Source organism: Alligator mississippiensis, chromosome 6 (genome assembly GCF_030867095.1).
Source record: "Alligator mississippiensis isolate rAllMis1 chromosome 6, rAllMis1, whole genome shotgun sequence".
In the NCBI taxonomy this organism is placed as follows: domain Eukaryota; kingdom Metazoa; phylum Chordata; order Crocodylia; family Alligatoridae; genus Alligator; species Alligator mississippiensis.
The window spans coordinates 54276124-54288977 of record NC_081829.1 but is presented as its reverse complement, the minus strand read 5'-3'; the positions used below and the strand labels follow the sequence as shown (position 1 = coordinate 54288977).

Sequence of the window (12854 nt, the reverse complement as noted above, 5' to 3'; positions counted from 1 at the left end):
CTTTCTAATCTGCGGAATCTAAAATGCAAATCTGGGCACCAGTGCCTAATAGCTTATCAATTGACTTTTCACTTTTACTTAATTGAATCTGTATAGGAATCTGAATTAAGGGACCAATGTTAACTTTAGATACTGGTCCTCGGCCTGCTACTACCCCCATCGTGGCTCCTTTCTTTGGGGGTTGGGCTGGCTGGACTCCCTAGGCCATATGATCAGGTAGGGTAAAGGCTGGTGGCCCCACATGTGCCTGGGAAAATGTTGACAGTTTTGCTCTCAGGACAGAGAATCTCTCTGGTGACACTGATGGCACAAAAGGCTCTGCTTTTGGTCTTGCCCTTTTGGTGCAGTGTTTAGCCCTCAGTCCTTGCAAGACATTGATGGGCAGTCTATTGATTTGCACTTCATTGAAACAGGCAGCTAACAAGTCTTTCCACATTATTGCTTGCAGAGTCTTGGGCTGGCCTTTCCTGGCTTTTCTCAACAATTTGGTGGGGTCAGGGGGTTTATCTTTTACTGAGACTGCTGCCATGGTCTTGGCAGTTTTCATTGGCTTGGTAAGCCTTGGCTTCTGCAAAATGGGTAGAAGCTGCACTAATTGTTGGATCGCATCTCTTACCAGGTGATTCACTGCCTCTGGTTCCAAGGCCAACAAGGCTGAGGTGCACTCTGTTGGTGCTTGTCGGCAAAACCTCTTCCACAACGGTGCTGTCATGACTTCTGCATTTGGCGTGTGAGTCCAAACTGCTGCACGAATGATTTCAGTTAGTGATAATAGATACAAGCAGCGGACAGCCTCTTTTAAATTGGCCCATGCCCGAGAGGCTGGGCTAAGCTCTTCTTCCGTATTACCATAACTGGCTGCAGTGGCTTAGAGCACAGCAGAAAACAAAGTAACATTTTCATCACTTCCTGCAAACTGATTTAACTGGAGCTCGGGGCACAGAACAATTTTTGCAGCTTCGGCTCTATTCACTGAAATTGCAAATGTCCCTTCACTATACATTTGTACTAGCCAGTTTATTACTGGCTTTCCTGGCTTGGACTTTTGCTGCTTTTGAATATTTTTAATCTTTGCACAGGTAAAGGAATGCAGCTCTGTTCAGGGATTCTCTCATTGTGGCCTTGAATGAGTTATCACCGTGGGAAAAACTTGGCTGAGTTTCTCCCTTGGGGCGGGGAAGGCCTGGCTAGGTTCCTCCCTCTGGCCAGGAACATATGGGGGTGTTTCAGCACCAGGCTTGTCATAAATCTCCTCCTCTCCATCAATCTCCTCCCTTTGATCTTCCCAGAGCTTAACTTTTGGTTTATCTCTATACAGACACTTGTGGGAGGATCGCTCCACAGCCTGTGCTAACTGCAATTTCTTCTGGAGGGGCACAGCCACGTGTGGGATCATAACTTTTCCTTTAATGTTTCCAAGCAGCTCTGCGTAGCTTGCATAGCCTCGCACACCACGCTGTTGGAATCTCTCACATCTTTTAACTCCTTATTTAGCCGGGTGACCTCTTCCCGGAGCTGGGCATTCTCTTCAGCTCCTAACCACAGGCATGTTGCCAGCAGCCACAACAGGCACCCCTTCTCAGGCTTACCCCAGGCAGCAGTAGCAAACTGAGCCCAATGATCGGGTACAGTTCCCGGGTCACTCCAGGCAGGTCTTAACCTATCCTTATCCTACCCGGGATTCTCCATCCCTGTCACTTCCTTTAGCAAAGCCACTAATGAAGCCCATGCAACTCCCTCCATTCTCCCCTTTCTTTCCAGACCAGAGCCTCTCAATCCTGTTCATGATGCCAATTTATGTCCCAGCTGCCTGTGAAGGGTTCGGGATTGAGAGTATGGTCGGGGGTAGAAAGGTAAGAAAGATTTATTGACTTAACAAAAACACAACTACGTGTAGTAACAAGACAAACAATGACAGACAAAAGCAATTTGTGTTGGCAACTTATAGGCAGTCCCCTCTGATACCTGATACACAGCAAGCTTCTCTTTCCACAAAGTTCAGCGAAGTCAGGTGTCCCCAAACAGTGCTGTCCGAAGGGTGCCATGAAGGACCCTGGAATGCAGTCCTTGGGCTCCTTGAGGTCCATGGGTCCACTGATCCAGGCAACAGCTAACTAATCCTTTTCACAGAGCTGTATCTTCCTTCTGAATGGTTTCCAGATATTCCAGCCAATGTAAAGCTTCTGAATGGTTCTGATAACATACAACCACTCAGATTCCTTTTACTTTAACTATCCTTAGACTGACCAATAGCAGTACAAGCCTTGCATTCCTTTGATAAGGTAATTTTAACTACATCACAGGGCCTTACTATTTCAAGGCTTTGCTAAATTTACTAGGCCTTACTTTTATACAAGGTCTTACTACATCTTAAACTTTATTTAGGCCTTTAGCAACAACATACAGCTTAATATCTAAACAAATACAGAAAAACACTTGGTCTAATCTTCGTAGAGCCTTCAGCTAGCACCTTTTTCACACAGGCACACTTTTCAGCTGTCACAACAATCAATCCCCCCCTCCAAAAAAATGTTGTAGATATGGCCTTTTTGTCTAGCTGGCTGTGGGTCTGAAGGATTGGAGATCACAGGCCCTGTGCAAGGCTAGTAGTACACCCTGCCATAGGTGTTATAGACAGATAGTATTCTTTGGTATCAACGCAATTATAATATAAGCTATTAGGACATAGCTGTTAGAGCTACATGATTCTGTAGTAACACAAGTGTGGCAGAACTATTCCAACTTTAACTCTACTTCATTCAGGGGCAAAGTTAGGGTAATATATCTCATCCATATGCTCCTTAGTTTCTTTACACAATAGTGCATAGCTGTATTTTGGTACAGTTCCAATTTCTTTAATCTGAAATGTTTCACAACATCCTAGATCAGTGGTACTCAACCTTTCCAGGGTATGACCCACTTGAGAGGAGTGTGGCTGGTCCATGGGATGGATCTGGTGTCTGGAGCAATGTCATCTAGCCCCTGAGGAAACCCATGGGTCCAAAACTTGGGTGGCTGGAAAGCTGTGACAATTAATACTGCTACTACTCCCCTCCTGCCAAATTTGTGAACCTACAGGGAGTCCCATGGTCCAGAAGATTCAACTCTAGCCCACAGACCTTCCTTTGAGCATCTCAACCCCAAACTTTCTGCAAAAACAAAGTTGCATAGAAATAGTGAGAACATGTACAATGGATGTTGATGATCATAGGTTAAATAAAGAGTTTTGGTTTTCTAGACAGTAGGCAGTAGAATTAATAGTTGGCATACATTTCAGTTAATTAATACATCCAAAGTGCAGGACTTTGTATTTGTCCTGATTGTGTGTAATTTAATTTATTTTAGACCATTTCTTCAGTTTATCAGTCATTATGGATCCTAAGCCTACCCTCCATTGTGTCAGCAATGCCATTCAGGTTGGTTTTATCTGGAAATTTGCTAGCTGTTCACTCAGTCACACCTTTTAAATAATTAATGAAGATATTAAACAATACTTGACACACTGCATACACCTGGCGATCCCTATTCGATTCCTCCTCCTATTTAGACATTGAGCAATTGATGGCTACTGTTTGAACATGATGATCCTGGTTATGTATCCATTTTACAGTACTTTCATCTAGATTGTATTTTCTTAATTTACTAATGAGATTGTCTTGAGACACTATGTTAAAAGCCTTGCTAAAGAAGGAAATCAGGTTGGTCAGGCATGACTTACTTTTGTTGAATCCATGTTGGCTGTTTCTGATCACCTTATTCCCCAGGTGCTTAGAAAGAGATTCCTTGATTATCTGCTCCATATGCTGAGGTCTGAATAACTAGCTTGTAATTCCCTAGATCCTTCCTCTTCCCTTTCCTAAAGATAGGTATGATATTTGCCTTTTTCCAGTCATCCAGGACTTCACGTGTTCTTTCCAAATTCTCAAAGAGAAAAGTCAATTACTCTGAAATTACTTCATCTAATTCCTTCAGTAATCCTGTCTGGCACTGACTTGAAATTGAATGAATGGCCTGGTTCATCCTTTGGTTCTTGGTGAATATGGGGGACTGGCCTATTTCATGTGCCAAAGGGAGATCATAGGCCAATGCCCACAAAAGAAAACTAAACTTCCCTTAATAAGGGAGGCCACTGGGGATCATCAACTAGATATGGGGGACAAATAAAGAGAAAGCAGGGAAGGAAGTGAGGGTCACAGGTTAATAAAAATGGATCCAGAAGGGGAGAATTAAAGAACTGGATGCAATAAGCCATGAGGTCCCTTCCAGGCCCCTGTTTTGTGTGTGAATTTAAGAACAATATTCCATCATTTGCAAATTTAAGGTTTCCATGAATGTGTTGATACACGGTTTTTAAACTCAAGACTTTTACATTTTCCACACAGACCTCTGCCATGAAAAAGGAATTTCACTATGTAAATGGACTAGCTCATGTAAAAAAAATGGGACACGCACTTTACCTGTGAATTACATAACTATTTGCTGGAGAGTAGTAATGTTGGGGCTTACGGGTCCTGGGTTCTATTCCTGCTCCTGGGTTTAATGGCAAGAGTACTAATTACATTATATACATTTGGCACATCCGGTCTTGGAGGCTGTGAAATCTGTCCTATTAAGGCCCTGGGTTTTGTTTCTAGATCTATGAGAACCTTCCAGTTAAAATCGAGTGGATGAAGTGATAATTTCTTCATTCTCATGATGAGCGCATGAAGCATTGGTCAATAGCAAGGACTATGAAATGCACAGAATTATAAGCATCAGGGAGCAGAAGAGATTTATTTAGAATTCATAATCTATGGGCTCTGTTTGTTCCCCCTGGGCTACAAGGGAACTCAACTGGGGATTGTCTCTTTCTCTCACTATTTGGTTTACTGTGCTGTGCTGTGGAATAAGGAGGATGTGCCCCTGAAAACTGAGAAGACAGAGCATGATCTGGGCCAGATGATCTTTTTAAGGCATTACCAACATTCCAATTCAACTGTCCGCACTTCCAATATAGAAAATAGTTGATGCAACTTGAATTGTTTTTCCTAATATCTCTATAGTTTTGGAATGTATCCTAATAGAAATTGTGGCTTTATTTTACAGGCAAAACTTTAAGGGCATCAGCAGAAGAATTTACTAATGATCCTTGTTATCTACCTAAAAGGGAGGCTGTTGTTCAAGCAGCACATTCCCTTTTGACTGCTGTTACTAGACTACTTATTCTGGCAGACATGACTGACGTTGCCTACCTGTTGCAACATTTAACACTGGTAAGTAGGACTTGAGCTAACTCAGTATGCCTATTGTCAGAGAAGTGTCTGCATTTATTGACTCAGTACACCATCCTCACTTATGTCACAGGTCACATGTGCTTTCAATAACTTAAAAAGTATAAAAATAAGTTTTATTCCAGGTAGCATTTGGAGCTATTACAGTTACTAATATGGGAGAATTAAATTAGTCTCTAATGGGTAAAAGTGCATGAGATCAAATGCAGTCCACGTTTTAAGTCAAATCTGTAGGAAGGAGAGAAAAATCAGATTTCTACCTGTTAATTGAATATATTTGATACAGCGAATTTAGAGGAAATATAGACATTTACTTTCATTATTTTATCTTTCCAAGTTTCTTATGGGAGACATTGTGCTTATAGAGTGAGTTACTATAAAAGTGCCATTGTTTCCAGTAATTGATTACTATTAGATCTGAGAGAATTCTTTTGCCAGAATATCCACAGAGAGGTCTTAAATGTATCTCTTTTTTAATGTATCTGATTAACACACTTCTGATTTTTCTCATGGTATATGTGAGAAATCAGTACGTGTATTGTTATTTTGAAGGTCAAATAAATAACATATGTCTGTTTCCTTTCAGGATGAGTGCAGAAGCAATTGTAGCCTGAGTTCTTTAGGTCTATTGCACTTCAGGGTCCGTAATGTCTTTATGTAGCAGTGGGAGGATAAGCAGCAGAGGAGTCAATTGACCTGACTCCTGCCCTTTGCATTCTGTTACCTGTCCCTTCCTATTCCTTGCCCCGCCTCCTTCCTGCACCCTCTGGCACCTGCACCTACCTTGCTTTTGCCCCCTGCCACTTGCCCTCATTGCCTGTTTCCCTCCACTTGCTCTCTCTCCCACCTGGCCCTCTATATCTGAGCCCCCCAGCACCTGTGTCCCCCCCCCATAGTGCCTGAATCCCTTGAGGCCTACCCCCCCTCCTACTTGCTCCCCTCCCATCTGCCCCTTCTGTTACCTGTCCCCACTATGCCTGTACCCTCTGGTGTTTGCCTCCCCTGGCATGTGCCGCCCGCCGCCCCCCCTACCCCCGCTGCCTGCTCCTTGTTGCTGCTTACTGTCATGGCTCCAGCTCTGGCTCTGGTCCTGGACATAGAGTACATGGTTGTTCTGGCCCCTCCCTAAGCATACAGTGGCTGTTGCAGTGGTGGTAGCTCCAACTCTGGCCCTGGCCCTGGCCGGGGTGGAGTTGGAACCAGGGCTTGAGTCAGAGGTTCCACCACTGTTGTTTCTGCTGCACAATTGGGCAGGGGCCAGAACAACAACTCACCATCTCCCAGACCAGAGTCGGGCCAGAGCTGGAGCTGTGACTGAGGCTAAGTGGTGGTGGGGAGCTCTGACTGCAGCTCTGTCTTCTACTCTGAGCCTGCGTCATGGCCAGAGCAAGAGCCCAGGTGCAGCAGTTGCCTGCTTCTAACTTGTACTTGAATCTAAGATAAAACTTTAATGAGTAAAGAAGTTTTGTCTTGGATTTTAGTAAATAGAGTAGATGAGTAGGTAAAGTTAAGAAGTGAGGCAAATGGTTGTCTTGGGTTCTTTGAGCCTTTGAGTGTCTCAGGCTCCTAGCACACATTCATTCAATGGTGTGATGGGATCTGATCCCTGATCCCAATAATTGTGCCTCTTTCCATGTCACACTTACCAGCCTTCTCCTGTGCCAGCAAGCTGGAAGCCAGGTGCTCACAACCCAGCTGAATCTGAGTGATCCTAGGGCTGGGAATGACAATGAGCTGATTGTTGGTCCCAGCTCCAAGACTGCACAGGAATCTTGAGCCAGCTGTTGTTACCCTGCCTCACAATCATTGTGAGGCATGATGAAAACCAGCCACAAAACTGTTACACACCTTTTGTGGAATATTTTTGTGGGTCGTTTCCTGTTTGGTGAACAATTAATCCCACAAATATGTGGGAGGGTTACTATTTATAGATCAACAAATGGGTTAATTGCATCTTAATTATAATGTCTGCCAGGGGCCTTAGTTCTTCTGCTGGCAGAAGTCAGATAATACAAGCTGAGAAGCTGCTTGCAGGAATTCTCTAGCAAGAGAAGATTCAGGAGACACAACTCTAGTCAGGGAGAAACTATTTTGGTGAAAAGTGGAGAGTAAGATCCTAATCTAGCTCTTATGATTATTTTCTCCTATTTCTGTCTGTTCAACCTATGATTTCCATTTATATGATTTTTCTTGCTTGTGTAACAAATCTTTTTGCTATTTCTTATATCTTACTGATTGTCTGTGGTAAACATGATTTCAGAGCAATTGATGAGTGAAGGCTTGTCATGCTTGTGTGGGGCAAGGAGCTATAATACTTTATGCAAAATGATAAGGGCATGACCCATAAACTGGCAATAATCTTTCTGCTGGAGCTGTAAATCCTAGATTGAGATAGTCCAGTGAACCTTAGTTCCTCCTAAGAAATTAGTGCAGAAGCAAATCTTAGTTTGTTCTTAGAGGACAGACAGCAGTATAGTAGAGAGAGGTGTGGAGCTGAAAGGCATTCTGGGGTTATAATACCACCCCGGTTTGTGACACCAGTATAGGCACACACTTAAAGAGGAAAACATTTTTTAATGGCAATTTTCTGTGGTAAACAAATGTAGAAGGTGTCTCGGCCAGGCTGAGCCGACTCGAGGTGATTTAGAAACTGCTCGTTTGTCAGGGTGGGCTGGTGAATGGAGAGGCTGACAAGGCTTAATGGTTGTAAAAAACTTTACTTATGTCGCGGGTGGCTGCGATGGAAACAGTTCGGTCATCTGGACAACAATGTGAGTTGCTCCAGCTGGCGAGGCCAAAGCCAGTAAATCCGTCCGTAACTCAAGCCGGCGGGAAAAGGGTATGTCTGGGATTGCGTTCGGCGACGGGAAGAAGGATCGATAGGTGATCAGTCTATCGATCAGCTAGCGGCAAGTCGGATCTCTTTCGAGGCACTCTGCAGCTTGCTCAAAGCTCTTCGACTTGGGCGGAAGTCGCGCTAATTTTTAAACGGCCAGCAAGCCAATTACCGGCTGCCACGTGTGAATAATTTAGCACTAGCCAATAGCGGGACACAAATTTACATCCGAATGGCGGGAACTCTTTGCACCGTGCATTTCTGTGCTGCAAAGGGAAAATGCATCCTGCAAAGACAGCTGCAAATTGGCGGGAACTCTCTCCTGCACGCGGGTTCTTTATGCAGCAAAAACCCTCGCTGTGCAAGAGGCTCTCATGTGACAAGAAAACTCCATAGTGCCGAGGCACCAAAATCACTGGGTTATGACGGAAGGTACTTCAATAATATTCACCATAGTACCAGGTTATGGATGGGGGGCCCTTTTCAGCCCCTTGAATCATGAATGGAGAGCCTTATATTTCTGTTTCCTTCTATTTAACATCATCTTAAAATGCTTACTGATTTAGGCTGCTGTTATGCAAATTGTTACATACTCCTGTGGATCCTAATGTCAAAATACTTCCCTATTAGATAAACAACATTAATTGTTTCTACTTCAGCTCATTATCTGTTTTAATCCTAATGTTCTATATAAATAACTTTTTTTCTTTTTTTGAATTGCATGATTGCAGATGCCAGTATCACATCTCTGTTAAACAGATTTTGTAGGCTGAATATAGTTTTCAGATATTTTCCTGCAGGTATTTTACTTCTGGTCAGTTTATATCTTTAAGCAGAAACTAGTTTGTTTCTTTATTTCTAGCATCTTCAGTTTACAATCAATAAACTGACAGAAATGCCAGAATCTACTTATTGTGATGTGTCCAGGAACAAACAGATCACCAAAGGCCAGACTGTGATAGTCTGGCTTGCATTGAATAGTCCCTGGTTTTAGTGGGATTATTTGTAGAGTTAGTGGGAACTCAGTGGAAGCAAGGGAATCAGATTTCATGAGAGCTTTGGAAGGAATTCTAGAACACTGTCTTACAATAAAGGGTATTTTAATGACTCCTTTGAAGTATCCATCATTGGCAATTTTTGGACACAATATAGGATAGATCCAAGACATAACAGGATAGCTCCATGCCTTGGGCAGTGACAGTGTACACAGCAGTACCAGCTGTTGCAGTGGCCTCTTCCTGCCCCACAAAAGTTAGTGCCTGGGGCTGCTGCCCTGGCTGCCCCCCTTCAGTTATACTACTGGGCTAGAAGGATCATTGGTGTTCTCTGGTATAGAAATTCTTACAGTGTAAATATGTAATTTGTCAGTTGTAAAAGAAATTTGGAAAATGACCTATTTCTGACATTTTTCATCAATACTTTATTACATTTTTATATAAATAAATAATTCATAGTCCTAAAGGCACTGCTAATATGTTTAAGGTACGAAATTACTAAAATTGGGCAGTATTCTAGAGTATAGATCCAATATTTCTAATGACTTTGAGTCACTTTTTTCATTGGAAAGTAAGAGCTAATAATCATTTTAATCACAAAATAATGTAGAGGATTGTTCAGAAATTCTGAATTCTTTATAAAGACTTCACTTAAATTTTCTTCTCTTCTGCTCCATTGTTTAAATGCAGTTTTCATGAAAAGCACCAGATTGCTCCCACTGTAGACTGAATTCCTCTATTAATTTTATTGAACACAACTTGCAGTACAAGATTATCTGCAATGCTCTGTACTCTCCACTCAGTACTCAGTGGCATGTCCCTTGCACACCTCTCCTCCCATCTCGCCACCACCCCATGCCTGCCCATTGCTGCTGCTGTCCCTGGCTGACCCAGGGTGGAGAGAGTTGCAGAGCTGCTCCTTCCCCACTTGTGCTTGGGCCATGTGGGGAGCCAGGCTCAGCTGGGAACAGTGGCAGCAGTGGTCTTCTGGGGAGACCAAAAGGAGAGAAGGAACCTGCCTGCTGCTGTTATTGCCGCTGCACAGCCTGCCTGCAATAGGGCAAGAGCAGCTTTGGGTGGAAGTGGGTGATTCTTACTTCAGGAAGTCCCCAGTCACTGCTCCCATGGTGCAGTCTGAAATGGCAATGTGGCTATACCACTCCACCTGCTCTGAATCTGCCACTGAAGCCATGCCTTTTGTCCTGGAGGGAAGAAGTAAATTCTCCATGTCAATTCAGTCCCTGGCCTGTCTGAGCGTGGCAACAATGGTATCAGTTATAATAGTGTCCTTTCGTGTTGATATATATTTATTAATTAAGAAATGGATTGAAAATACCAAATAGTTTTAAAATATGCCAGTGACCAGCCATTGTGCAATAACAATTTTTGGCCACTATCAACCTGAGACAGATTCAATTACAGTTAAGAGTTCCTAATTAATCCTGATTTTACTCTTTTCAAAATCTTTAAGTTTCCTTTTTATATTTTAGAACCCTGTCCCAGGCGGACAGCCACTGGGGAGCAGGAAACCTTCCTTGTGGGGGAACTCAGGACAGGGGCAACCCAACCCCACTTGAAAAACCACAAAATCAGGGGTCACTTACCCATTTTAGGCTGCCAAATGCAGGATGGGCTGCACTGGGAGGAAACGCCCGCATGGTTCATCAGCCATGCTCATCTCCAGCTGGAGCTGGCACAGGCAAATGACTTCATTAATGAGTGCTGCCTGGCCAGGATAAAAGCCAGCATCAGTGCAGAGAAGGGGAGAGTGGTGGAGGCAGCCGGGGCTGAGTGAGCTCTCCACACTGGCCGCAGGCAGCACTGGTGTGCAGTGGCGGACCCAGCTCCAGGAGGAGCGAAGGAGGACCCCAATGAGGGCAGAGACCTGAAGCAGCATCAAGGGATGAATTAAGCTACAGGCACTGGGGCTGTGGGGGTGGAAGGGCTGGTTAGCCAAACCCTGCCCCGCTTTTTCAGCTTTCTTTTCTTTGTGTCCTTTTTGCCATTTTAAAGTGCCGTGTCCTTTTGTCATTTTTTTTTCTTTGGATCAGTTTTTTCTTTTTTATTTGGATGGGGTGTGGTTAATGCTCCAAGGACGGGAGCTGCCCCCAGGGCCTGAAAAACAGTCGGCAGGCTGTCGACATTACATCCAGGAGAATTGGGTACCCAGCCACCCCTGGAGCCCAGCGGCCAGGCAGTACATCAAAATCCAGGAAGTGTGAGGAGCAGGGATCAGTGAAGACCAGAGGTTGGCATATAGATGGGGTATAGGGGAGGTGGAGCCACATGAATATTTGCCAGGAAATGTAACTGATCCTGAGGAGTCATCAATGGGGGACCCCACCACTGAGGATCCATTCAAAGTTGCAACAGGCGAGTTTTGGGGTTTTCCCTGATGTGATCAAGGACTCCTCCAGAGGTCACATGACCCCACACAGTGCCCAACACCAGCCACATGGACCAAGGCAGCACGGGATTGGGTATTCAAAACGATTTTCACAAACCCTCTTTGGAAATTTCAGTTTTCCTTAATGTGGACCAGGTCTAGAAAGTTCCCCATGGTTTCTGCAGTATGGAAAGCAGACCTTGTCTTTGCTGTATCAGTTTCAATATGGTGAATATTTACTAGTGCAAATCATTTAAAAACACAGTACTTTTAAAATATGCCTTTAAAATATTCTTTTGAATCTCTTCTAAACTATGGATAGCACTAAAATACTGTCCTGTTCCACATGAGAATCTAAACTGTACATCTGTCATTTATCATCTGAGAGGAGATGAAAAAAATCTTTACCTTTCATTTCCATGGCTCTGAGCTTTTGTACTTTTCATAAACTAAAATCAAGACCTTTTGATCATTGAATCAAAATTACTCTTAAAGACTATGAATTAATGAAATTCATTACACAATGAATGAAATGAAAATGCTGACCAAGGAAGAGATTTTGTTACATACATAAAAATGAAAGAAAACGAGCCAGCAAAATGAAAGAGTTTGCAGAGTATTTATCAATTCCAAATTACATATTTATTGTACTGCATGAATTATAATATATGGCATACATAGATAAGAGTTATTTTTAAAATGCATAAATTGAAGTGTTTTTGAAAGTTAATAGTATTGATCACTCAGTAGAACTGGGTTTATTACCACCCTGTGAAACACTTTAAAGCTAGTTTCTCTCTGGTAAAATTGGATCTTACAGGTAGGCTTTCTCCACTTATTGTACTGGCAGAAAAGCAGGCTGGTTTGTTAAACTTTAATTTTACTATAAAGTTATTGGATACAAAGTAAATCAGAAATAATAATAATATGATTAGCTGTCAGAACTCCTGTCACACTATCACTTATATCATTCTGAATTTACTCGAATAAACAATTAACATGTAGAAGTGTGTTTACAGCTGTGCTGCAAATAAGAATTTTTTTATTTCTGGCTGACAGAAAAATAAAATTTAATTTTGCTCCAGATTGACCTAAAATGATAACTTTCTACTCCTCCCAACAAAACAAAAGGCTGAAAAACTTGTTATAGAGTTAACTAAACATCTTGTTTGACATAAATAGTTTGATCCAACTGTTTAGTTTAGCTTTGGGGTTTTAGCCTTAAAAAAAAAAAAAAAGTAAATTTCAAAGGCAAGCATTAGTTTTAAAAGAAAAAAAATCATTCCTTAAAAAAAAGGTTGAAATGAAACTTTAATTCTATTACAGTGCATACATATTTTAAAGTTATTATTTGTCATGAATTGTTT

At 42.5% G+C, this 12854-nt stretch overlaps 1 protein-coding gene across 1 annotated transcript in view; it reads left to right on the top strand.

Moving 5' to 3' along the window:
* The first annotated feature begins 5091 nt into the window (after positions 1-5091).
* Positions 5092-12854, top strand: part of CTNNA3 (catenin alpha 3) — a 1574321-nt gene continuing 1566558 nt past the window's right edge. The window contains 1 exon segment of the mRNA XM_059729874.1: positions 5092-5252. Within this exon segment, the coding sequence (XP_059585857.1) occupies positions 5214-5252 (39 nt within the window). The 5' untranslated portion in view covers positions 5092-5213.